The following is a 26736-nucleotide window of genomic DNA, read 5'->3' as shown; positions in this document are numbered from 1 at the left end:
GGACGTCCCAAGTCCGAAACTCCCTCTGAGGACGTCCAACAGTCCGAACCTCTCTCTGAGGACGTCCCCAGTCCGAAACTCCCTCTGAGGACGTCCGACAGTCCAAACCTCCCTCTGAGGACGTCCGACAGTCCAAACCTCCCTCTGAGGAAGTCCAACAGTCCGAACCTCTCTCTGAGGACGTCCCCCAGTACTAACGTCCCTCTGAGAACGTCCAGCAGTCCTCCCATCCCTCTGAGGATGTCCCACAGTCTTCACGCTCATCGAGGACGTTCCCCAGGCCTCCCATCACTCTGAGGACATCCCCCAGTCCTCACGTTCCTCTGAGGACATCCAACAGTCTGAACCTTACACTGAGGACGTCCCCCAGTCCTCATATCCCACTGAGGACGTCCAGCAGTTCTTCCATCCCTTATGAGGATGTCCCACAATGTTCACGTCCCTCTGAGGACATCCTACAGTCAGAACCTCCCTCTGAGGATGTCCCCTAGTCCTCATGTCCCACTGAGGACGTCCAGCAGTCCTCCCATCACTCTGAGGATGTCCTGCAGTCTTCATGTCCCTCCGGAGGTCTACAGTCCAGATGTCTTTGATTCTCCTCCTTCAGGGGCTGCTGTGGGCGATCCTTTGTGAGCCCCAGTGCATGATGCGAAGCAGCTGCTGAATCTGTACATATTCTTAGAGACGTCCTGCTGCCTTGATCACTTTTACACACAAAAATGACCACTGACTGAGGATCAGTATTGATCCGTGCTGATCTGTGCTGATCAGCAGAGTGGGTCGAATAAAGTTTTTGTTTCTTGTCACCTGAGTGGATCACAGCTGACAAGTCACAGCAGGTGTGAATCACAACATGTTCAGGTTGTCATGGTAACCACCAACATGTTCATGTGATGTGAAGACAGCGTGAACAGTGTGCGAGTGTGTGTGTTATCAGCATCATCTTATCTATGACACACACTGCTGGTAATAAGTATGCGTGCAAGACCTTGTGTGACTGAGTGTGTGTGACAATACATTCATGCATTGATTCATGTGTGTGTGTGTGTGTGTGTGTGTGTGTGTGTGTGTTAGAGCTCAGCTGGGAGTGTTTGTCCACCTCTCATCAGGAGCCTCATGCAATATTAATCAGACACACACTTGGGGTCATATGCACTGGTGCACACACACACACACACACACCAATCACATCAATCAACACACAAAGAAAAACACAGCCTGAGGTCTGTGTGTGTGGTTATATAATTCTGCATCTCGGTCTTCACAAGTCAATTTAAAATCTGCCTGCTGCAAAATTTACAGCCAATCACAGCACGCCCTCACTGCGACTTACATCCACTGACTGCAGCGAGGATCTGTTCTTTTTCTTCAGAAAGAGGTTTCGCAGCAAACTTCGTCTTTCAGGGTCACATGTCTTTACTCACAGCAGGCTGACCAATCAGCAGAGGGCAGGAGGTCAGCAGCTCCGACGGAAACAAAGCTGTTCTTTGGTCACACTTTTATTTTGGTGGGATATGTCATACAGTTCCTGTTTGAGGTCTTCACCATGTTTTATTTCTATAACATGTTGTGTGTGTGTGTGTGTGCATGTGTGTTTATACAGAATGTTGCTGTTGTTTGCTTTAAAAACAGGAAGTGTTTAAACACAAAAGACAAAATCTGAGTTCTCTGATCCAGTGGGAGGGACTTTTTATTTTATTTTATTTGTGTGTGTGTGTGTTTTCAGTATGTGAGGCTCTCTAGCAGAAACAAAAGATGAAGGACGAGTGAAGAGGCTTTAACGGGGGAGGAGGTGGGAGGAGGAGGTGGGAGGAGGAGGGGGGGCAGATTTAGAGAGCGTGAAAAGCAGCTTGTTCAGAGACGAACCAGCCAGGCGCAGTAATGAATGGAGGGGGAAGGGAGGAGGTGAAAGGTGACATGCAGTAATTGGGAGGAAATGTGTGATGGAGGGAGACGATGTGTCCCAGATAAAATCAAACTTTATCTATCACGAGCGGACGATTTGAGCCGAAGCTGCTTTGATGTGAATGTGTATTATCAGAGACGTTTAATCTGTTCTGGAGAAGTGAGAGGTGGTGAAGTCAGTCATCAGACACACTTCATTCACATTACATCCTGGTTCTGATCAGGCTGAGAAATGGGTTCATGTCTGCACGTCTGCTACAAAAACAGAACACTGGTCCCGTTTTGTCACCACTGCACGCAGGAGAAGTTTTATTAAGCCCAGACGGAAACTGTCACATGGGTCGGGACTGCTTTAGGGACAGGTTCAGACAGGTGTATTGGTGGACTCACTGCTGCCAGCAGGCCAAAGGGTGGAGCCTTCTGCACAGACTCAAGAAACTGATGTCATGGAAGGTTTGTCCATAGTCACTTAAGGCTGTTCCATACTCCACGAGAACAGAGCACTCGCTCCACGGGTGGTAAGAGTAAAAAACCTCCTCAGCCCCGCCCCGTTAGGAGAATAGAGGTGAATTTGTTGATCCCATGAGGCAGTTAACATCAGCAGACATCCTGTTGAACTTATTTTGGTAATGCTAAGCATAGCTGCTAACTGTGTAAATGTTGCATGCTAGTACAGGAAATAAAGAAACAACTGAGCTAAAATCAGCAGCAAACACACACTCATCATTTCCTGATTCCTCCACAGTGTGTAAAAACAACACTGTCCAGGACGTCTTAGACATGTCCAAAATGATGACATCATCGGCTGCTATGTGGCAGCTGCATGTCAGGTCACCTGTCACTATGGTAACCAGCCAGATGCCCTAAAGCTGGATCCATCTCCAGCCTCTCCAGGTATATAGGTAGGTGTATAAACAGCGCTGATTCAACAGATTTAGATAAGACCATACCGGTTTTGCATGATGAGCAATAAAAGAAAGAAAGAAAGGCAAGTCAGGGTGATTTGTCACCAATAACTCCAGACAGCCATTCACACATACCAGATGGTGACTGTTATTACCATTCTATATACTCCTACATACCCGGGCATAATAGGCTCGTTAACAATGTCTGTATATCTTTGCTATTGTTACTTTTAATGTCGCATCTTCACAGCTCATCACCGGACATCTCACGCTGTTGCAGGCACCCTCTCTGTATAATGCCCTCTTGCCATGGCACAAGTCCTTGTGGTGTGTTAAAAAACTCAGTAAAGTCTTTCCTTATAGTTTAGTGGGCGGGCCGTATGAGGAGTTCTGCACACACGCGTCTCGCGGAGTATGGTACCTCAGTGCGGAAAAGACCTTTTTTTTGTATCTCTTACCACCCGTGGAGCGCGTTCTCCGCTCTTTGTCTCGCGGAGTATGGAACAGCCTTAACTCCGCATTTGTCATCAGCAGACAGAGATTAGAGTCACACCAACCTGTTGAGGCGACCTGCTGCTGTGAGGAGAAGGAGGAACCTTCTTCATCAGGAGGATGTTTCCTGGGGGAACACAAAAACAGGAGCACATCAGAAAAGTCCAGTCAAAGTTTCATGGTGACAAGTTATCAGTCCGAATGGCTTATGATTCATTGATGAGATGATTGTCTGATCAGTGATTTCATGAAGAGTCCTCAGGATCAACCACAGGAAACAGGTCCTTGGACCTCACATGGGACAACAATGTCCCTTTACCAGGAAGACCAGATATGACTTATCACATCTGTATGGACAGAGGCGGACACTTGTTTCCACCTGATGACGGGAGACCACGTGAAGAACCAGCAGCTGATGTCCCTCCTCAACAACTTCAACTTACAGGTCAGAAATGTCATAGAATCATCAAATCCTCATCGCTACCTGTCTGTCATAGAAACGCAGAGAGACTGTCTCAATGTGCACATGTCCTCAGAGGGAGGCGTTACAGCACACAGTCCATGCCTGGCTTTGACTGCTGCAACACAACAGCTGGATGTGGACACATAAAACAGTAACAAAGATAAACTGATACAACAGTAAGTGTGTGTGTGGAACTGGAAACACACTTAAAAGTAGGGTAGGAGATTTCATTCTGATGCACTTTTTGTTAAATTAGTGTAACTTCTCTTTACAATCTGATAGCAACCAATTAGTTCGGCAGTTTTGCATTAAAATGAAGAATATGAATCATCTGAAGCTATAAAACACTAAAAACATCAGCCAATCCTCCGGGTGGACCCTGCGCGGAGTATTGGCTGGTTGTCACTCTCTTCCTGCTCTGCGCGCACCAGAGAGGTACGTGCATGATGGCCGAAGTCACAGACCGCAGCTCGTCTTCAGGTGATGCGCATCCATGTGATTGGGAGGCGTGGCTTCGGGGTGAGCTCCGAGAGAAAGGGGCGTGTGTTTACTTTCAAAATCTGTCTGACTCTCACTTTTCAAAATCTCCTATCCTACCTTTAATGTTAAATCCCAGGTTTTCTACATCAGACATGATGAGCAGCTGCAGTTTGTGCAGCAGGTCCTTCCTACCTGCTGCCGTCAGACTGTAGTCAGGCCTGCTCCGAGCAGCTTCTGTATGTATATACATCCACTCCCAGCTAAAGCCACACTACCTCCTGTATATTAACTTGGTCATACAGTGCAATACCTTTCTTTTTTAGCTCTTATGTATATAATGTAAACTGTCATTTTCAGCGGGGGAATAATAAGGATGATCTTATCTTATCTTATCTTATCTAACAGTTATCACATTATCATGGAAAAGGAGAGTTCCAGACCATAAACAACAGCCGGTGTCGTCTGTGCCACCATCACAGTTCAACCTTTATAATCCTTAACCATTCTGTGTCCAACACACGTTTGTATAAATGTAGCTCAAAGTCAAAGTCAGCTTCATTGTCCATACTGCCATATGTGCTGTACATACAGAGAATCGAACCCACCACATACAAATTATAAATTTAATTAAAATTATTTAATAATAAATAATAAAAAAAATACAAAAAATTAATAAGGTATGCAAAATATGTACCTACAACGAGGCACACACTGAATACAAGGCACGAAGATGCAGTGAGAGCGCAAACAGAGCAGAGTGAGATGAGCTCTCTAACCAACAGATTTGGACGAACTGCTCCTTTATTGGTTCTTCATCAGCCATCTGCCTGCAAGGCCAACTGTGAGGTCAGGCAATGAATCACTTCCTGTTTGTCTGCTGGGGCTTATAATGAGTTAATGAGCTGTGTGGAGCGTACAGCTAATCAATCACTGCACCTACTGATTGATGATCTATAGACTGAGCAGCTCCTTGTCATATGTCCTCGTCAATACAGCTGCTTCCTGCTATACCTGCACACACAGACACACACACACACACACGCCTCACAGTGTGTTCAGACTGTATTCAGTCCGTGTTCGCGCAGTTTGACCGTGTGTATCACTATAAATCCCTTCTTAAAGAGACAGGGGTGCCCCAAAGAAACATCAATGCTCCCACATGAAGACCTTGTGTGTGAGTATAAAGACTGTGGCTCCGCCTCCTGTCAATCATATGCTCACACTGTCCATTTGTGTCTGACAAAAAAGGACGACTGACGGCACGAAGCCAGCTGAGGCAGGAGGCGACCTTGAAGACAAAAAGAAGGGATCAAAACCCCATTTGTTTCTTTGTCTGTGTGTGTGTCTGTGTGTGTGTGTGTTTGTGTGTTTGTGTGTCTGTGTGTGTGCGTGTGTGTGCGCTCTAAAGACAAACATCAGTGCATGTTTCAGACAGTATCCTCCAGCAGCAGCCTGTATGAGGGTCTGCTGGATCAGCTCCGTGCTCTCTGCAGGGACCAGGCTTCTAGTCCTCCACCTGCCTGATGTCTCTCTGTATGAGGAAGAGGAGGCTCCCTAACCTGTTGTCTGTGGAGACTCTCATACTTGCAGGTCATGCATAACATCTCAGACACTCTGCTATGAGCCCAGCCGCCTTGACTCCACACTCACATGTGGAGTTACAGCACAACGTCTGCATCTGACAGCTTTTACAGCCGTTTCTCTGAAAATGAAACAAAGCTGCAGCTTCATCACATTCTGGTGATTAGGAGTCATCCCTCTGTGTCAGTGTTCAGAGCAAGGAACCAAAACAAGGATCTAAAAGAGCCCAAAGAGCAGGTCTGCGTGGTCCTGTCTGACAGCAGCATGTGAAGTGTGTGTGAGAGGAAGTGGTCCTGCAGTGAGGTCGGTGTCTCAGACAAACACACAGAGAGTCTATTCAGCCGCGCATCCAGTAAATATCAGCTCTGACGTCACGTTCCTGCACATAATCCAGCTCAGACTGACTGTCTGTGGAGCTTCAGCCACATCTGACAGGACCATCCGAAGTTCAGCGGCCCACACAAGCTCATGCCCCATGAGTGAGATGTATTGATCTGACTGTGTTGATCCCTGGAGGAGATCAGCAGCAGTGGGGGGGTTCCAAATACAGGACAGCACACGTCCAGACAGAACCAACCTTAGGCCAGACCACATCTGTGAGCTGCTGGACCTCTGCCTGAACACCACCTACCTCCAGAAGAAGCACGGCAGTGCGATGGGATCACCTGTGTCTCCAACCTCCACATGGAGGAAGTGGAGAGAAGAGCCCTGAGTTCCTTTCCTGGAACCACCCCCACCCACTGGTTCAGATATGTGGATGACACCTGGGTCAACATCAAAACCCATGAAGTGGAACGGTTCACAGAACACATCAACGCAGCGGACAACAACATCAAGTTCACCCGCAAGGACACCAGGGACTGGCCTTCTTGGACTGCACAGTCCACATTGAGGAGGACAGGAGCCTCAATGTGGGAGTGTACAGGAAAACCACACACACGGACCAGGACCTGCTGAACATTCTACTTCCTTGAATGTCTTCTCTCCTACAGACAGAACTCAGGGCTAAAAGACTTTCACTTTGAAACCGACAGGACTCAGAGGGTCGCTGCACCGAGCAGAGAGCTGCAGAGTCTGCTGTCAGTGTCTGAGCATTTCATCATCCGCTAATATTTTAATAACAGTTCAGATCAGTGTTTGAACAGCAGGCTGCATAACACAGACACACACACACCACCAAAAGTCAAGCAGGATGACCAGCTCTACGTGGCTCAGCTCCTCTCTGTCATCACAGCTTGTTTTGGTTGTTCCATCAGAACAGAACCCGGTGTATGATCAGGACTCTGATGGATCAATACAAATGATGATCTGAAGAGAAGAACACCAGTGAAGCCACCAAATAGGCCACCAGTCAATTTAAACCCCATTAAACCTTCCCTCACACACAGACACACACACACAGACACACACACACACACACACAGTCAGTAGATTAGGGAGCCTGCCTTCATTCACTAATCCGCACTTAATCTGATGGTTGTAACTCTGCAAACTGAGACATTATAGAGCCATAATCTGCATATATGCAACACGCACACACACATTTATATATACATGTACACAAAGCGACACAAGGACTGAGGGTGAGGTCAGGGACATGTAGTCCTGCTGGGGTGAGGGAGGGGCGTTAAGGCAGGGACATTGTGTTTGTGTGTGTGTTTCTAAGTTGGGGGTGTAACAGATGCCAATGAACGAAGACAGCTGCAGTCCAAGATACCAATTACACACACACACACACACACACTGTAATCTCCATGGAGTGACACCACATTATTCCAGTGTGTAATCACTGAGACCAGTCATTTACATTGACAGTCAAAATGTCCTCCGTCCACTCTGACACCTGTCCTGCAGTTACTTCCTGACGGTTCAAAGGTCATTCTGTGCGTCCTGTCCCAACCTCAAAGAGACAGTGTCCCTCTAATGGAGAGGCTGAGCTGAAAACATTGAAACAGGAAAGAGAAGGGAAGAGCCTGAGCAGAGGGAGGAAGTGGACACACAGAGACAGTAAAAACTGCTCATTGTAGCTCACAGGGGGACTTCCTTCATTACACACACACACAGACACACACAGACACACACACACACACACACAGACACACAGGGACACACAGGCACATGCACACAAACACAGTTACACACACACAGTTGCACACAGGGACAGACACTACACACAGGGACACACACACACACAGTCACACACAGGGAAACACACTTTCCAGAAACAAATCAGTGTTCAGTGTATCACTGTGTATTCATTAGGATTATTTCTGACTGTTTGCTGTGTCCTCCTTCAGAAACCCGAGGCTGTGTCCTCCTTCAGAAACCCGAGGCTGTGTCCTCCTTCAGAAACCCGAGGCTGTGTCCTCCTTCAGAAACCCGAGGCTGTGTCCTCCTTCAGAAACCCGAGGCTGTGTCCTCCTTCAGAAACCTCAGGCTGTGTCCTCCTTCAGAAACCTCAGGCTGTGTCCTCCTTCAGAAACCCGGGGCTGTGTCCTCCTTCAGAAACTAGAGGCTGTGTCCTCCTTCAGAAACTAGAGGCTGTGTCCTCCTTCAGAAACCTCAGGCTGTGTCCTCCTTCAGAAACCTCAGGCTGGGTCCTCCTTCGGAAACCCGGGGCTGTGTCCTCCTTCAGAAACCCGGGGCTGTGTCCTCCTTCAGAAACCTCAGGCTGGGTCCTCCTTCGGAAACCCGAGGCTGTGTCCTCCTTCAAAGGCTAAAGGCTGGGTCCTCCTGTCAATAAAGGTTTTTAATGAGCTCCGTCTGCCGCTGTGCTGCTCCGTATTTACGGGCCATGTTTAAATAAAGACTCTGTGACAGTTCATTAACACTGTTCATAACGAGCCTTTCAGGAAGGTTTATGTCCTTTTGTCCACAGAGGCTGTTTCTTCATTCACTCCCTGTCCCTCACTCCCCATACAAGGAGTACAGAGTCTCACAATATACTGAAATCATCAGAAGAAAACTCCAGGACAAGCCCTCCATCATTTTCTGTGGGCGCTAATGACATCATGGCGTTCACAGCCTGGGGGTAAAGCTGTCAAAGTTACATACCCAGCATGCCTCAGACAGGAAGCCCAGCAATGCTACAGCAGCACCACCTATCACTGGACCAATCAGCATCATGCTTATATGACCTCACTCCTTAGACTCAACCTGCACTGCAAAGCCTCATGGGAACTTTATTCTCGGGACACACTGGTCAGTCTGAGAAGATCACACTGTCACGGAGTGTTCTGTCGATAAAGTTTGTGTGGCTCCGATACATTTAGTCTGACACAGTTTGGTTACCGTTGTTCTGGGGGTCTCTGCTCATCAGCCAGACTCATCACCATGGTTACCTCCATCGTCTCCATGGAGACCTCAGACTTTCTGTCCTCAAAACTTTAAAATGCAGAAAAGATGGCTGCCCACAACCTAGTATGTATCAGTGACATCACAGCTCAACTCGTCCTTCCGTACAGGTCACACTCATCGCCACAATCACAATGCAGCTGATGTCAGAACCGATAAAGATTCAAGTTTCCAGGATATTAGCTGGAAATGATGTGACTGTAAAATACAGTGCTGCAGTGTGACAGCTGGTTAACACGCAGTGTGTGTGTGTTATCTCCACAGGGAGCAATTGAGAGAAACCATCTTCTTTATGGATTATTAATATCACCTCGAGCTACACACACACAGTGTGTGTGTGATCTGACAGACAGGGAGGAGGGGTGTGTGTGTGTGTGTGGAGGGAGGTGGTGGTTTAGTTTTAGGAGTGGTGTGTGTTTGTGTGTGTGTGTGTGTGTGTGTTTGTATGAAAGGTGGGGGTTGGCGCTGAGGACTGATCAAGGACGGCGTGTGTGTTTGTGTGTATTCATAAGCCCCGCCTCATTCTGGGATCGACAGCAGACCCCTCCTCCTCCATCCCGACACTCATCTTGTGAGTTTCTTGTTTGCACACACAGACACACACACGTCAAAAGACACGTACACACCTGCAGACAGGAAGCAAACATTACCATTACACAGAAAATGATTGGACTGGTCCAGGTTTACATACAGAGACCATCAGAAGGGCGTCAGCTAGCAGGTGCACTGATGAACATGTGACTCAGTGCTAGCATGAGAAGAAACAGAACGTGTTGGCATCGATAAACATCTAAACACACACCGATTATTTTTCATGGCTGACATCAAACTTTAAGAACACAAACCATCAAACATACAGACTAGCACACTGAAGCTAACACACCGAGGCTAACACACCGTGGCTAACACACAGGGGGGCTAACACACAGGGGGGCTAACACACAGGGGGCTAACACATCGAGGCTAACACACAAGGAGCTAACACACAGGGAGGCTAACACACAGGGGGCTAACACATCGAGGCTAACACACAGGGGCTAACACACCGAGGCTAACACACGGGCTAACACACGAGCTAAAACACTGAGGCTAACACACAGGGGCTAACACACAGGGGCTAACACACCAAGGCTAACACATGGGCTAACACACCGAGGCTAACACACAGGGGGCTAACACACGGGCTAACACACGGGCTAACACACCGAGGCGAACACACAGGGGGCTAACACACTGAGGCTAACACACGGGCTAACACACGGGCTAACACACTGAGGCTAACACACGGGCTAACACACACCGGGGCTAACACACAGGGGGCAGCACAGTGCAACTGGCTGAGGCCTAGAGACGCCCTCATAACATGTCTCCATAAAACATCTGGACTCTTACACACAGAGCGGGAAATAATTCAAGTAAAATAAAAATGAAGTGGAACCTGATTCAGGAGGGGATATCACACACACACACACAGACACACACACCATCAGGGGTGTATGTGCCAGAACAGCAGCAGCAGGCGGCTGCTGGATGAGAGTCCCTGAGGAATCAAACCAGCAACTCTTTCATCTGCAGATAAGGTGCACGCACACACACACACACCTGCTGGTTCTCTTTCAGGATGGATGACATTAAAGGGTCACTTCACCATATTTATCTGAATAAATCTGATTGTTGATCATCAATAGATCTGAATATTGACAGTTTTCATTGCTTTTGAAATAGAAATGATCTTTGTAGAGTGCTGCTAATAAAGGTTATTCAAAACAGACTCATCAGACTGCAAACAATAAACATGGAAATAACAACAACAACAACAACAACAACAACGCTCATAAAAGAGAGAAGATGAATGTTTTACAGCAGGACTCCTGCACACACACAAGCATGGTGAGCAACGTCCTGTTAAACAGATGGTCACACAGATTGTATCAGAAACTGATAGCTAATTACACACACACACACACACACACACACACACTGACAGCAGAAACTTCCACTCAGTGTTTCAGTCAAAAACTCAAATCAATCAATCAGTCGGTCATTGTTTAGAAAATGTCCGTCTCACTGCTGAATACCAGCTCAGTGCTAACATTTAGAAACTGGGACAGTCTGTACTGGTGTCACTGGTTTGAGTGTAGCTGGGCCAAACTGCAGATTACAGCACATTAACAGTGTGTGTGTGTGTGTGTGTGTGTGTGTGTGTGTGTGTGGATTAGAGGTGATTAAGCAGCAACAGTAATCTGACTCAGACTAAATCCTTCAGATTAGTCAAATGGACGCTTCAGTTAAATAATCTTCATCTCACTGATGATGATGATGATGTCACTGCTTTATGCAGGTCATGTGACCTGAAGGTCAATAGGCCGCCTCAGTGCAGTTTCCACCAGACTCCATTCAAAAAGCAGCTTCACACCAGCCAATCAGCGCCCAGTCCACGACCTCCACCTGCTCCCTGACAACTTTATTTAAACCGACAGCAACGCTCACATCAGGGTGTGTGTCTGTGTGTGTGTGGTTGGTGGGGGCGGGGCGGTCAGGTGTGTGTTGTGTATATATTTTGTTTGTTTACTCAGAGGATCACGTGACGCAGACTGACTTCCCTTATCTTACAACACAACGACAGACTGTGTGTGTGTGTGTGTGTGTGTGGTGGAATGTCAGCTATTCACAGGCAGCAGCGGGCTGAGCCGTGCCGTGCCGGGACAGGCTGGGAGCAGCACACACACACACACACACACACACACACACACAGGGCTCACAGACCCCTGCAGACAGCTGTACTTTAACGGGCCGCTGTCGGCGCTGTGTCGGAGCGGCTGTTACTCAAACCGGCAAAACGTCACACGGCGTCCTCAAGTAGTTAAAGTTTGTGAGCCGAACCGAGAGTGGTCTCACTTCAGTCAGAACCCCGCCGGCAGCCGGTCCGCTCAGCCGGGCTGTCAGACTGAAAGTCGACAGCCCGGCTGAGCTGGAGTCCGGAGCCGCTGTCACGCGGACTTCCACGCTCCTTCGTTCTGCAGCGACAGCTCGGGACGACTCGAAGCCCAAAACTGATCCGGTCAACTCACCTGAGCTCGGCGGGTCCGTGGTCCGCCGGAGTCCAGGGCGACCAAGAGACTTCCAGAAACCACAGGAAATTCCAGCAGAGTTCCTGACTGCACGATCCGCACTGAGAGCTGCACAACAGGTCCGACAGAGACCCCGCCCCGCCCCGCAGCGTTACACGCTCCTTCCTCTGCGGGGACGAACACCGCCGACCGGAGGGGTGGGGGGTGGGGGGGCACTGATGGTTCTGATCAAACTGACCCTGTTTGAACTAAAAACCGCACAAAGAATCAACAACAATCTCATAATCATAATAAAACCTTTATTTTCTGCTAAAATCTGCACCATCACAGCACCCTCGCCCTCTGACGTCACGGCATCATCACACTGTGAAGCCCCTGATCAGCTGATTGATTATAAAGTAGATTCTATCAAAGAGTAAAACATTCAAAATGGCACTTTTTAAAAAAGGGCATCACATGACCTCTGACCCAAGTCATGTGACCCATTCTTCATTTCACAAACACTTCTTTTAAACTTTTAAATCAAAAGGTCTTCAGTTGTCCTGATTGGTCAGCACACAGCCAGGTCCTGGTCTGTGTCTGAAACCACTCCCTGATCACTACATGTGCTCCTATACAGAGCCTCCGCCATGTTGTAGAGCTGTCCGAATTCTTAGTGGGAAATGATAGACCCCATATAGGGCCCTCAGTGTATCCCACAATGCATCATGAAAAGCAGTGTCCATCCCATGGTCACTACTTTTAGCGATATGTCCCATCATGCATTGCACAGGCCGGCGAAGGGAACAGGCGTTACGTCACCTGTCTTATAAACATAATGATGGTTAAAAAAATGCACCATGACCGGCTGTGTTTGATTATTAATGTTTTGCTATAAAATGTTTATTGAGGTATAACGCTGAGTCTGTTTAGCCGGCAGAGATCGGCTCCTTTAATTTGCGACAGCAATGACGTCATTAACGGCGACAGAAAATGAGGGAGGTAGAGTCCAAAATGTCCAAAAATGCTTTCAATGGGTTGACTGTATGCTGCCCTACACCGAACTCCACATATGGGGAGGAGGGAGTGAGTGAGTGATTTCCAACACAGCCCAGGTCCCATAGGTGGACCCTGACCTTCTATGAGGCCTCAGGTGAGGAGCAGCAGTGGGTGACCCCTCTAATTACAGTGAGCTGACCAATCAGGACAGAGCAGGAAGTCAGGTGTGAGGTGAGCGAATGGCAGACACCCTCCAGAAGCAGCTGCTTCCTGCTCACATGTCGTTACATTTCTAAATAGAGGCAGGTGGACTCGGCATTTCTGAAAACTCCACTTGCCCCCAACATTAACTCTTGGACGTCTTGTTGACATTTGTCTGTATTTGTGAGGACATTATGAGGATATATCAGGGTTGGGCATGTGTATATTAATGAGGATCCTCACAAAGATAGAAGTACACGTAGTATGTGTGTCTCCATGGTAACCAGTGAAGAGTTTTCTTTCTTCAGGGTTTTAAAGTCAGGATGGAGACCCTTCATCCTCCCCCTCTGCCTCCCCCAGCAGGACGCACAGCTCAGCCAGCCTCTGCTGCATCTTAGGGATCCCGGACAGCTGATTCTCCAAACGCTGCTTCTCCTCCTGAGACAGAAAGAGACAAAGACAGAGACACAAATGTCTTAGTACCGTGTCTGTTAGAGCTGTACATTTTATTTTGTTGGTTACAGGAAGTGCATTCTCTTTGATACCATCAGAACCAGCTGAGAGTCTGTGGCTCTCTGAAACACGTGTCCTGCGTGGACACAGAACCAGCTGAGAGACAGCCGTCTGCTTCCACAAGGAGGAATTCATAAAGCTTCTGTTCAAACAAGGCCCCCTCACTGTTTCCACACTTTGACCTCAGACACACACACACACCATGTGCCGCAGGCATGCCATAGTATGCTGCCGGTTACCATGGTAACAGCATCTGCAGAGGCAGTAGTCTCTCTCCGTTTCACAGAGTTACAGAAATAAATGCCAGTTTTGACCCTTTGAGGTCACAGCTGATCCTGAGGGTTCAAGTGACCTGAGCTGACCAATCACAGCCCTGCATTAAAAGGACAGACCTGCAGAGACAAACGGGTGGATGCATCCAAACGTTCAAACCTCCATCCTCCCTCTCCATCGAACTGCAGCAGGTGAGAGTGGTACTTCCTGTCAGACAGAGAAAAGGATGAGCAGCAGGGTGTGGCAGCAGCTGCAGCTCAGAGCTCTGCTGCCCCCTGCAGGCTGCCCACACACACACACACACACACACACACACACACACACACAGTCCCATCCTTCACAGTACAACTCCATCAGGTGTAAGTTTTATGTTATATTTTCACACACTCATCAATAAAACAGAGTAAATATAGCTGCCTCCATGAGCTGTAGACCGTGGAGAGCTCAGCCAATGATGGCGGAGTCCTCACAAATCCACTGTTTGTGTACTGACCATAGGGAGGGTCGGTGTGTGATTGACAGCAGGGCTATTCCAGCATCCTTTGCAGCCTGGAAGATGTTTCCTTCTACGTCGATGCTGACGGCGCTCGTACACTCATCCAGCAGAGCATAGCGGGGGCTGGGTGCGACACAAACCAGACATAGAGAGAAGGGCAGAGGGGTGGTTAGAAACACAACAGATCCCCAACCAAGCCTTTCACAACCTGTGTGAAGTCCTCTGGGAGGAGCAGTTTAAACACTAGTGTATAAAGCAGCTCCGTCACCATGGTTACAGAGGAAGGAACTAACTGAGTTTGCATCTCAGGAACTTTCCCTGATTGCTTCTTCAGGACATTTTCGAGGAGAATCAACTAAGTTGAGTGAGACTGAGTGGGCCAATCAGAGCTGTCAGTGCTGTACCTGTGGTGGGAAAAAAAACACTTGATGATGCAGCAAGTGGGATAAAACCCGATGGCCCGAGGTGGACCACACAGCAGATTCACCGCGTTCCTGTGCAGTGATTTGTGTTAATGAGAGGGAAGCTGTTTGTGTGAGTCTGCTGCTGTGAGTTACCAACCAGCCTTTAACCTTCAGTTATCACACTCACAGCAGTCGGATCAGAACCAGTGTAGACATCAAAACCAGCTAAAGATGAGTTTTAACAAGGGTTGGGTCGGCGGGGGATGGCGGCAACATCAACAAGAGGCGCTGCTGGGAAGTGGGCGGCACAAACCCGCTGCCAGAACAAGTCAGGAAACACTCAGTGAATAGTTACCGGTGGTAGAACATGCGAGCCATCCCCATCCTCTGCTTCTCTCCCCCAGACAGAACGTCCTTCCAGTCACTGACAGAGTCCCAACCTGACACACACACACACACACACGTCACTGAATCAATCAGCATCATTACATGTATTCCACACAGATCAGAAAAATACTACGATGTTTTACAGAGCATCAGACTCTGACCTCCCTCTCTGTCTAGGATGTAGAGCAGGTGGACGGTGCGAAGGATCTCCTCGAGATCAGAATCTGTGACTCTTCTCTGACCCATCTCCTCCACAGAATCCGGATAGATCACCTGATCTCTGAGGGTCCCCTCTGACATGTAGGGCCTGCACAGCACACAGTACTACATCACTGCTACATCAGCAGGTCAAGAACAACAGGGACTGTGTTAAGTAGGACTGTTACTATCAGTAGTGTCAGTAATAACAGCCGGAGAACCTCTGTGGGATGTAGAACATGTGCTGTGGTTCTGGGCGGCACAGGACTCCTCCATAGACAGGCCACAGTCCGCTCAGGATCCTGAACAGAGAACTCTTCCCACAGCCGTTTGGGCCTGTGATCAGCACGTTCATCCCGTCCTCCACCTGGAAAACACAGACAGATCTGTTCTCCAGAAGCCTCACCCAAATAGGCCAATCAGAGCTCAGAGCAGAGAGGTCAAAGGGCGAGGCCCAGGCAACAGAGAGGAGTTTCTGTTTCCATCAATGTTCTTCTTTTCTGTGTTTCCCTCTGAGCACAGGAAGCTCATTGACTGATACACAGACACAGAGTTTTATGCTAATGAGCTACAACCTCTGACCTCAGTAGCAGTGACTCAGATGGAGGGCATGCAGATCATCAGGCTGCAGCAGTGCCACCTGGTGGTCACCCCTAATCACTGCATGCTGAGGACACATGACCTTACCTGGATGTTGAGGCTGGACACGACCACGTCTCCAGTCGGAGTGATGATTGGCAAGTTCTCACAGCGAATCCCCGTCTCCACACTGATCACCTGACCTGCACACGTCAACACACAGGTGAGGATGGAACAAAATGGCTTCAGGTGAAAACGGCGCCAGCAGCCTGGCTCACCTCTGATGTCCAGTGGACCACAAACTCTCTGCCCGTGCTGAACCACTCCCACTGCTGCTCCTGCAGCAAGCTCCTCCTCCTCCTCCTCTCTGTCGGCAGAACGGCGGTAGATTCCCTGATTCACATCCTCGAAGACGTCCAACATCTCAGAGACCCGTGCTGTGTAACCTGCCAGCTCCGTCACCTGCACAACAGTCAGCCATTTAGTTTGCTGCATTCAGACCAGCACACCAGGCACACATGCAGCGTGTAAATGACCATAAACAGTCTGTACTTTGGTCAGGAAAATAATTGTAGTATCATGGGGATACAGTGCCACCTTGTGGCGAAGTTCGCAGTATAAATAGCGTTTGTTTCCTTCCCCCATTGCATTTCTATGGTTTCTCCTGCACGGTAAGACACACGTAGACAGCAGATGTTTTACTTTTACATATTCACATACAGTCGTTCTTCAAGTCCAAGGGGTCCCCTACACAGTGGGTCCAACAGGACAGAGACAGGGAGGACACATAGTGTAAAGACAAGTACAGGGAGGAGCTGTACTGAGGGGGAGCCACAGCCCTGCGTACCTCCTTGTATGAGCTCATGATCCTCTCCACAGCATCGGCAGCGGCGTTCAGGAGGTTGCGGGCTGTAGTGAAGGCCTGCGTCCGCTCGCTCACCAGGTCCTCCTCCTTCATCACCATGGCTGCCTGCTTCACCTCCTCTGAGTCTGAGCACACCACAGGTCAGGGGTCACACTGAGACGCAGTGTGCGTTCACACCTGGCTGATGTGTGCTTACCATATTTGGAGTACCCGGTGGCAGTGATGATGGGTACAGCAACCATCACCAGGCCAGATGCGCTCCACACATATTTCATGAGGAACTGTTCCAACATGACGTACCAGAGACGCTTCAGCAAGATCTGATGGATCTGGGAGGACAGAGCTGTGTAGCTTCTCTGCAGCTGGGCCATCTCTACCTACGAATCAAACACATCCTCAGAACCTGACAACAGGAAACCCCTGAGTGTACGTCTGTGTGGTGTCCAGGGGGCGCTTACCTTGTGTCCTCCATAAAAGGCAATCTCCTCAGAGTTGGTGATGATGCGTGAGTGCATGTATCGCAGGTCTCCCTTCCTTTTTGCCTCTTCAGCCACTAGCTTTCCGAATCGAGGCGAGCAGGAACGCAGGACTTTAGCGGTGAGCGCCACTACAAGGCCAGCAATGACGGACGGCCACGTGGTGTTTGCTCCTGCGGGCATGTTGAATTGAACAAACTGGTTAATGTGTCATACATGTGTTCAACAAGTTCTTTAACACAAATGTGTACCTTTGGAGTGGGCAGTGCGAAGCAGCGTGTAGCAGGTGACAACCACGTCCAGGATAGGTTTAGTCAGGTTTGAGTAGAGGTGGGCGATGGAGGCTGCAAACATGACGATGTCCTCGGTGAGAGACTGATCAGGATTGGACAGTCGGCCGTCCATGTTGCTGACGCCATAATATGTCTGCACACGCAGAAAGGACACGACATGCTAAATTCAAGCTAAAGCATGTTAGCCGCCAGCCAAGGAGACTGACAGGCTGAGGGTGTATCTTTCTGGGTAGGAGCTACCTGGTTGGTAAAGTATAGCTGGTAGGCATGGTTAACCAATCGACTGCGGAAGCTGAGGGTCAGCTGACCCTCCAGGAATCTGATGGCGCTGTTGATGAAAGTTGCAGGAACTGCGATGAGGAGCCACTTAGAGAGCTGCAGCACGAAAGCCTGAGGATCCTTCTGAACGATGCACCGCACTATCACACCTGAGGGATCAATACCTCCGATTACACTCACACCCCCGATAGAGGCAGACAGAGAGAGAGAGAGACACAGACAGGTACGCACCATCCAGCGCCGCGACGTAGATGGACAGGAAGGTCCTGGACATCAAGGTGAGAGAGTGCAGGATGAGCAGGCCGATCTCCGGACACAGTAACCGTGGAAACAAGAGCTTTAGCAGACGGGACAGCCGGAGGACGAACTCTCTGTTCACTGACGGAGACCTGAGAGGACAAACATCCATGTGTGAGTCATGGACCTGGGCACACCTGGGTCCTCATGCAGGTGTTCAGCAGGTGTTCAACACACACCTGCTGTCACTTTTCCTTGTCTTCTTCTCCTCTGCTTCTGCACCACTGACCACACCCAGAGACAGACTAGCTCCACCCAGCTGTTTCCCTGCTGCACTCCTCTGAAAAACAAATGCACCCACAGTTACCTGCAGGATGGACAGGTGTGTGTGTGTGTGTGTGTGTGTGTGCGTGTGTGTGTCACCTGCAGCCGCCTCCACACATATGGGGACAGTTTTTTGATGGCGTAGGCGGCGAGCAGAACAGCGGTCAGCTTTCTGAATCTGGAGCTCCGCCTCAGCTGAGCTGGCAGCTTCTGATAGGTCAGCTGCATGCTGACAGACAGGTGACTGATCAGAGAAGAAGGAACCTGGATCCACAGGGTTGTCAAGGAAACACCATGCTGGCCTCAGCGTGTGACCCGGCACCTGCACAGGTGAGAGGGATGTATCAATGACTGTAGTGATTGATTACACCACGCAAATCAGATTGATCATGTAACCACACACACACAGTGACAGTTGCCACCATTTTCTCTGGGATGACCGCACATGGACCCATAAACACCACACAGCACCTGATGCTGACTTCAGCCTGCAGCCTGTGTGTGTGTGTGTGTGTGTGTGTGTGTGTGTCCATCGGTCACACAGCCTTCCACTAAACTCCTTTGACGAGTTAACCCCGTGAAAAAACTAAAGCTGGAAAGTCGTTCTCGGCTTCCGTAGTTTTACCAGCGTTACACAACCCACGCTGACGGCTCCAGTGACACATGTCCCCGGTCAGTTACTGCGTGTTTTTTTCTAACACAGCCATGGTGTTTATGTTGTTGTTTGTTTTAAGGATAAAAGTGTTAACATGTGTCTTTGTGTGCAGTAGTTCCCCTAACAACACACACACTTATCACGCTGTGTGTGTGTGTGTGTGTTCTGTCCAGTGATTCATTACAAACTGTCACAGTTAGCCTCCGCTCCGCAGCCTTCACGCACCGTTACACCCGATGACAGCAGCAGCTCCGGTGCATTAGCTCCGGTTCCGTTAGCTTCTAAATGCCCTACGAATACCAGAGAACGGGTTCACCGGACCGGTTTAAACCACAGACTCGTCCTGCTGTCTGCTTATATCCAGCACGCTTGGACCTTTGACCCGGTTTCTGTACAGACATGGCGATGCTAACAGAAGCTAACGGCTAACAGGAACTTTGTTGTTCCTCTGATCTGAACATGAAAAGAACGCAAAGTTTTTACGGTTTGATAGCGTCCAGAACCTTCAAGAATCCCCCAGAACCGGGCCGTCTAAACAACCCCAACACTTACCAGAACTTTGCTCCGTTATTCGACCGTCAGCTGGTCCTCATGACGGCTGAAAGTTCCACATCTGTTTACCTGAAGGACGGGCCGCGTCCCAACACTGACACGGCGCTTCCTGCTCCCTACACAGAGGGAGGGAGGGAGGGGGAGAGTCTCTGTCCTGGTTTCATTCACTCTGTTAGATTATTATTAGTTTGATTGCCGCTGCTAGGCAATCCAACTTTTCTAGTTACTATTATTATTATTATTGTTATTATACACGGCAGGGGGCGCTGCTTCTGATACACACACAGTGTCGTATCATTTTCCAGGTTTTGTTTCATAGCGCAAAGACAACGTGACACTTTGCAAACACGCCAGTTTGATACAGGGAGCTGACAAAGTCTGACTCACCTGAAAGAAGCCAAACAACGAGCCACTGATGCTCAGCCAGCTGTTTCCTGTTGGATACAGTCTGAGGCTGCTGGTGTGGTCCTCAACAAGTCACCTGTTCTTCTCCTATAGTCCACTGCACTGCCACAGTGCAATAATTGAACCACAGGCCATGTATTGTTCTATATATTTTCATATATCTATAACTGAATTCTTACTTTATTCTGTTTACATTCTGTTGTTTCTGGCTGTATACCTGCTGTCTGTATAAGGGATCAATAAAGCTTGCAATTAAAGTTTGTTTTTATTGTTCACGTGTGGTCTCATGTATAACAGCTGGGTTCGGCTTCTGTTCTGTGTCTAAAAACAAGATGCCACGTCTTGAAGGACTGTCTAACCTTCCAGCTGTGTTACAGTACTGTTGCCCAAATCAGTGTGAATCCTATCAGTCATCTTCTATAAACCAGCTGCAGATCAGACACTCTCTGTCGCTCTATGTTGGTCATGTGACTGCTGCTCCACATGTCGGCCATCATGGCTTCCTGCTGGTTGAGGGCAGCAACTATTAGTTTTATATTTATTTAGTGCAAACATTTATTCTTGGAGGATTTCTGTAGAGTTTAGCGGTTGATTGAATCTTTTTTTTTACCCATGATGCTGCATCTCCACCATCAGCAGCCTGACCCTGTTTGTTCAGAACAGAAGTAAAAAATACTCAGCTTCAATCCAAACTGTATTTAAAAACAGCCTGCAGACTCAGCCTCAGGCGTTACATTTCCAACATGAAACAGCAGAAAGTGAAAAAGTACAAAGCACTGATAGAAAACATTTTAACCATACATAATGCACATGAATGAATCACAGCAGGGACAGCTGGTCCTGGTCCTGAAAGAGGCCTCAGAACAAATACTGCAGAGTAGCAGTACTACAGACAGAGTACTGTACGCCGGGGAGGACGACCTGAAGACCAAATATATTGAATCCCTGTACACTTGTTCAGTGGTCAGAATTTGGACTTTGGTTGGTGTCAGGAGGCTCAGCTTCTGCTGCTGGACCCTCCAATGCAGCGCAGTACCAGGACCCCAACAGGAGTACTGCAGTACTGCACCGTCAGCTGGTACTGCAGCGCTTTTTAGTGTCCTGTTCTGCTTTGGTGAGAGAGCGACATGAGCAGAGAAGCATGCCGGGAGTCTTTCTGAAACTGCGGTCACATGACTACATGGCAGGAAATCAAACGGGCTGTGAGTGATGTCACGTTTGTGAGTGGGTCATGTGACTGCAGCCTCATTACGGAGGAGGTCAGGCTGGTTTTAGTGAGTCTGAATTTAAACACTGGAAACATCGCATTCAGTTTTATAAAAATCATGTAGAGATCAATACAAAAATCATCTAATCAATCAACACTGTGACATCACTGTCTGATTGTCATCGCATTTTTAAATCCTGAAGCAGCAAAAGTTCCAACAGAAACTCAGAGCTCCTCTTATTGCTTCAGACTGGACTCTGGACCAGAATCAGAATGAGTCTGACCTGTATGTGGACTGGGTCCAACCAGGGGGACCGCCACATGTTGCTTTGTGCTGGGCGTGGCCTCTGTGGGCCCAGTGAACCGGGCCTCACAGAACCTTCTGGGTTTGATTAAAGTCAGATTTGATCAGAAGAGAAGGATCAGACGGTTTCTAGCTGGGTGCCTCATTAGTTCCTTGATGAACAGTTACACTGTAAAAATACAGTGAAAACAAAGATACACAAAAACAGTAGAAAGTACTTTGGTGGCACTGTTCTGTGTTCTTGCTCCCTGTCTGGACTCACCGGAGCGATCCGCGGGTCACCTGATCAAAGAGTTCTACCTCACGTAGAAAACTGCTGGTTGGCTGAACAGAGCTGGTGATGTCAGATGACGATGTCAGCGGGCAAAGTGCTGCGATTATCTCAGAGGAAGTGGTTCGTTGTCCTCTTCATTGTCTGATTGTAAGAGCATAGTCTAATTCCTGAGGACGCAGTCAGAAAAACAGGGACTGGATCTGGACGGTGGACCATTTTCCCCCTCGGGACATTTAACCTGAATTTAAACCTCCAGATGAAGCAGGTGTAAGAGTCAGATGAGGTCTGGAGATGTGGGACAGAGGCCTCGTCTCCTGCAGGTTTTTCTTCATAGGGACGTAGACAGTGTAGAAGGTCCAGAAGTCAGTGCGGGCCTTCCAGTGACCGGTCTGTTTTCTGGTGTTTCTAGCTGAGATTTCCTGAGGACGTCCACAGAAGACGACCATCCAGATGACCAGTGGCTGATGGAGCGCGGGCTGCGGACACTGGTCACACCGACGGTCCATCATTCAGAGCTGCGGTGTGACCTGCATGAAGAGGAGGTCGGCTGACCGTACAGCGGTCAGACCTGGTTTCTTGGTGGTAAAGCAAACATCCACAGATAAAGGCTGTGACTTCGTCGCCACATGCATGACATCATGCTGTTACCATCCAGTCACCTACAGGCTGCTGATCCCAGCACCATCATCTGGAGTCAGACCAGAGTCCCTGGAGACGGCTGGTCTACCGATGGGTCTCTGAGAGGGATGTCCTGTTTCTGAGACAGGAATGTGTCATGGCGCGAGCTGTCCACAGACCTGAAGAAGAGAGAGAGAGTCCTAAAATGCTTGAACCCGTCATAGGGTGCATCTGTCTCATAGTGGGAACTGTGGGGTTAGGGTTAGGGTGTAGGCGTCAGCCACCTACCTGCCATGCAGTGGGTGGCCGTGGAATGTGGCTGAATGTGGCAGTTTGTGATGCGCTACAGCGTGGTGATGACTCGTCTCCGCCTGATAGGTGGACTGCTGGATAACGCCATGTGTTGTGCGTCGGCGTTGCAGGGCTCCGCCTCCTCCGGCTTGACCTTTGACTCCTCCATTCATCTGAGTGCTTGCACCTGCAGTGACCTTTCCATTGAGCTGGTTGTGGTGGGAGGAGCCTAAGGTGTTCCTCAGGTACCAGTCCCTCAGCCCTGTTAATCACACAGCATGCCTCAGGTCACATGAGCCACTCATTCATTCATTGACACGTTAAACCTTCAACAGTTAGCAACAAGGTGCATGTGCTGACCTTCCAGGGCGAGGGCCTTATGGAGGCTCCTGGTGGCATCCTCCAGCTGTGAGTCCTGGGTGGGGGGGATCTGAGGGGGTCGGGGAGGTTGAAGGTGGGGGTGGGGGTCAGGCTGGATGGTGGCCAGAAGAGGATTGTGGGTATCCGTCTGGCCCTGCTGCACTGGCAGAAACGGGCCGCAGGACTTTGTGCGGGTCACGGTGACTCTGCGCTGGTCACCCTGGTGACCACGGTAGGTGGGCGGGCCTTCAGGCGGCTGCTGGGAGGAGTATCCATTGTAAAGGAGCTGCTGCTGCGAAGTGATTGGCTGCCTGCTGTCCTGAGACTGCTGGCGCTGCAGCTGCTGCTGTTTCCCCCAGACGTAGTCCAGCAGCACCTCGTTGTACCCCCCTGCTTTTCCTGCTCTTCCCTGTCCTGCACCTTCCCCTCTCCCCGCCCTCATCTGTTTGTCCATCAGTGCATCTGAGTTCCAGTAAGGCCCAATGGGGTTTGATCCTCTGGACGGGCCGTTTACCCACAATCGACCCTGTTGCAGCCCCGCATCCTCCTTTGGGTGGGTGACGCGGTCCAGGAGACCGTCTGAGCTGTTACTGCGACGAGCTACGTTGACCCTGACACCACCCTCCCGTCCTCCTGTTCCAGGCTCAGAGGGACCAGAGGAGGAGGAGGAGTCCTGAGAGAGGGGCGGAGGAGGGGGAGGATGTGAGGGAGGCAGTGGGGAGGATTTGTGGGGCTGCAGAGGTTCTGGATTCTCAGTCCTGTAAGAGGAGGAAGAAAGGAGGGGTTCTAACAGCTGCTGCAGTCTCCGCTCAGCTGAATCAGATCAGACTGTCATACCTGGTAAGTGTGGAGTTCTTCCTGGTTCTGTTTTGGTAGAAAACCTCCACAGGAGACTCTGCAGAGACCAGTGGGGGGCGACTCTGAGGCACCCCGTCCTCTGATGGACCCACAGGAAACATAAGTCATGTAAAAAAGCAGCTTATCATAGTACACAGAGCACAGCCAGCAGGAGGAGTGAGTGTGTGTGTTACCGTTGTCGTGTCCTGTTGACTCTGACGTTGAGCTGCTTTCTGACCTCACTGTGTTGTCTGGAAACACACACACACACACACACACACACACACACACACACACACACACACACACACACACACACACACACACACACACACACACACACACACACACACACACACACACACACACATTAAAATAAAGCCAGGAAGACGCTGGTTTCCTTTTCTTTCTAAAACAATGGTGTGTGTGTGTGTGTGATACCTGTGTGGCAGCCCCTGTGGACAGTCCTCTTGCCGTGGTGTGTGTGCGTCTGTGTGTTGTGTTCAGAGTCGCTGTGTTTCCTCAGAGCGCCGCTGAATAAAGTTTTCTTCTTTGAACGCTGGCCATCATGTTCCTGATGACACACACACACACACACACACAGGACAGGCGCTCAGTGACACACACTCATCAACACACTGCGCCCACCACCTGCTGATGCTGCCCCTCACCTCCACCCGGCACTTCCTGTGTCCCAGGCGTGACGCTCCACCTCTTCGCCGCACAGAGGGGGGCTTCTCCCCCGCCTCCAGGGGGAAATCACTGGGCACTGCACCTGTCAGCTCCTGACCAATGAAAACACAGCTCACATCGCTGTGACCAATGAAACCCTCTGAAAGATTTGAGGTCAGACCTGTGTGCTGTGATTGGACATATTGACGGTTTGGTCAGCGTTACATCACTCACCGCCTCCTGCAGACAGACGCGTCTCAGCTCTGCTAATCGTAAGCTCAGTAGCCCCTGCAGGCCCCGCCTCCTCTCCTGCAGCTCTGCCATTCGCTCCCTCTGCTTCCTGTCTGGACAGGTGAGAGGGTCTGTATGCACACACACACACACACACACACACACACACACACACACACACACACACTTTCTCTGTGAGAACAGCTCCAGTCAGCGTCATGTCTGTGATGTAAAAGCTGTTCTCACCAGGTGCTGAGATGAGTTGACCTTTGACCTCCATGGCTTGTGTTTCCCATGTGACCCCGCCTCCTCCGTCCTCACTGCTCGACTCCTGTTCAACTCCCCACACACGCTCGCTCACCTGACAGCAGAGTAATTGATCTGATTACAAACTGATGAATGGACAGGAAGTGGACCAGGATGTCCTGTGTGTGTCCAGGTGTGCCTCACCTTGTCAGTGGGTGCATAGGAGCTCCAGTAGTTCACTCCTGTGGCCATCCAGCAGCAGCCTGCACACAGGATGGCTCAGCTGGAGGGGAGGCTGCAGTTCCCAGACTGACCTATAGATGGTGGTGCACTGTCTTCAGAGCTGCTGACATAAGAGGACAAAGAAAGACAAGCACGACCAATCAGATGTCAGGAACAAAATACAGCAGCCTAGTCTCAGCTGTGTGGTCTTCATGGACAGCGTCTCTTCGTAGACTCGATCGATTGATGCTGACGCCCTGATGAGGACGCCTGCAGTCCACAGAAAGCACTGCACATTAAAATAGTGTGTGACATTTGGACGACCTATGTCTCGCTGCTTCCTGTCTATGTCCCTGTCCTTTGTGTCTGAGCTGCAGATATTTCAGCTTTAGAGGAAAAATGTGGACATATCAGCGAGTCCTGACATGCCTGAGAGAACACACACACACACACAGGTTTATCAGTCAGGCTGTAGACAAAACAAAACATTATCTGCAGACACATGAACATCAGTTTTGTGTTTGTTATGTAACTAGTGTGACCTCGGTGAACTCTGACATGCCAGCAGCTCCGTCTGCAGCAGGACAACGTGTCCTCCTCTGCCGGCATGCTGAGGGTCCCTGAGAACAGGAAGTGCAGCCCAACAGGAAACAGGAAGAAGGAAATGAAATGTGTGTGTGTGTGTGTGTGTGTGTGTGTGTCCTTTGTCAAAGAAGAGAAAAAAGCACCTCAGTGATATCGCAGACTATGCACCTGAACACACCATAAAGAGGCCCTGTGTGATGGATCCAAAGACAGCAAGCCTCCTCCGCCTCGCTCTGTGTGTGAGGCAGCAGAGTGGCGAGCTGTTTCCTCCAAGCAGAGGAACAAATGGCAACATTTCTGCTCAGGCAATTTAAAGGTATGGTAGGAGATTTTAAAAACTCAGTGAGAGTCAGCCAGATTTTCAAAGTAAACAGAGATTTTCAAAGAGGGAGGAGCAAACTGACGCTGAAAGAACGCAGAGCCCAAACTGGACAGAGGAGCAAGGCTCACTGTGAGCACCCTCAGTGACCAGAGAAGAAAACACTCCACAAGCAACATTCAGCCCAGTTATTACGGTACAATC

General features: G+C 49.5%; 3 protein-coding genes across 4 annotated transcripts in view; all 3 read right to left on the bottom strand.

Moving 5' to 3' along the window:
• The window catches only part of plxnb3 (plexin B3), a 37559-nt gene extending 25187 nt beyond the window's left edge, over positions 1-12372 (bottom strand). Inside the window, exons 1-2 of the mRNA XM_028409618.1 lie at positions 12252-12372; positions 3368-3429 (exon numbers count right to left, since the gene is read on the bottom strand). The gene's annotated coding sequence lies outside the window, so the exon portion shown is untranslated. The remainder of the gene's footprint in view (positions 1-3367; positions 3430-12251) is intronic.
• A 786-nt stretch (positions 12373-13158) lies between these two features.
• Positions 13159-20113, bottom strand: abcd1 (ATP-binding cassette, sub-family D (ALD), member 1). The gene is made up of 17 exons (XM_028409642.1): positions 19962-20113; positions 18854-19076; positions 18670-18770; positions 18425-18582; positions 18155-18342; positions 17873-18047; positions 17604-17794; positions 17342-17522; positions 17128-17270; positions 16559-16742; positions 16389-16483; positions 15923-16068; positions 15665-15810; positions 15472-15556; positions 14710-14835; positions 14336-14423; positions 13159-13868 (listed from the first exon to the last, which is right to left on the bottom strand). The coding sequence occupies exons 2-17, from the start codon at positions 18980-18982 to the stop codon at positions 13749-13751; spliced, it is 2256 nt and encodes a 751-aa protein (XP_028265443.1). The 5' UTR covers positions 18983-19076; positions 19962-20113; the 3' UTR covers positions 13159-13748.
• Positions 20114-21168: 1055 nt separating this feature from the next.
• The window catches only part of ccdc120a (coiled-coil domain containing 120a), a 7513-nt gene continuing 1945 nt past the window's right edge, over positions 21169-26736 (bottom strand). Inside the window, exons 2-11 of one of the 2 annotated variants that reach the window (XM_028409652.1) lie at positions 25611-25752; positions 25407-25521; positions 25164-25291; positions 24929-25042; positions 24699-24831; positions 24452-24508; positions 24258-24357; positions 23421-24178; positions 23058-23322; positions 21169-22948 (exon numbers count right to left, since the gene is read on the bottom strand). In XM_028409652.1, the coding sequence (XP_028265453.1) occupies positions 22846-22948; positions 23058-23322; positions 23421-24178; positions 24258-24357; positions 24452-24508; positions 24699-24831; positions 24929-25042; positions 25164-25291; positions 25407-25521; positions 25611-25658 (1821 nt within the window). In that variant the 5' untranslated portion in view covers positions 25659-25752 and the 3' untranslated portion in view covers positions 21169-22845. The remainder of the gene's footprint in view (positions 22949-23057; positions 23323-23420; positions 24179-24257; positions 24358-24451; positions 24509-24698; positions 24832-24928; positions 25043-25163; positions 25292-25406; positions 25522-25610; positions 25753-26736) is intronic. The other variant, XM_028409653.1, reaches the window with a different exon arrangement.

Source organism: Parambassis ranga, chromosome 7 (assembly GCF_900634625.1).
Source record: "Parambassis ranga chromosome 7, fParRan2.1, whole genome shotgun sequence".
Classification (NCBI taxonomy): Eukaryota; Metazoa; Chordata; class Actinopteri; family Ambassidae; genus Parambassis; species Parambassis ranga.
Note: the sequence above shows the minus strand (reverse complement) of the source record. Positions and strands in the feature narration are given on the sequence as shown.

Bases quoted from the DNA above. Each gene is read 5' to 3' on its own strand.
- abcd1 (XM_028409642.1), bottom strand. From the start codon at position 18,982: ATGCAGCTGACCTATCAGAAGCTGCCAGCTCAGCTGAGGCGGAGCTCC. The intron at 17,795-17,872 runs GTACACATTTGT...ACATGCCCGCAG, and splicing joins TCGCACTGCCCACTCCAAAG to GAGCAAACACCACGTGGCCG. The intron at 15,557-15,664 runs GTCAGAGTCTGA...TGTGTGTGTCAG, and splicing joins CATCCTAGACAGAGAGGGAG to GTTGGGACTCTGTCAGTGAC.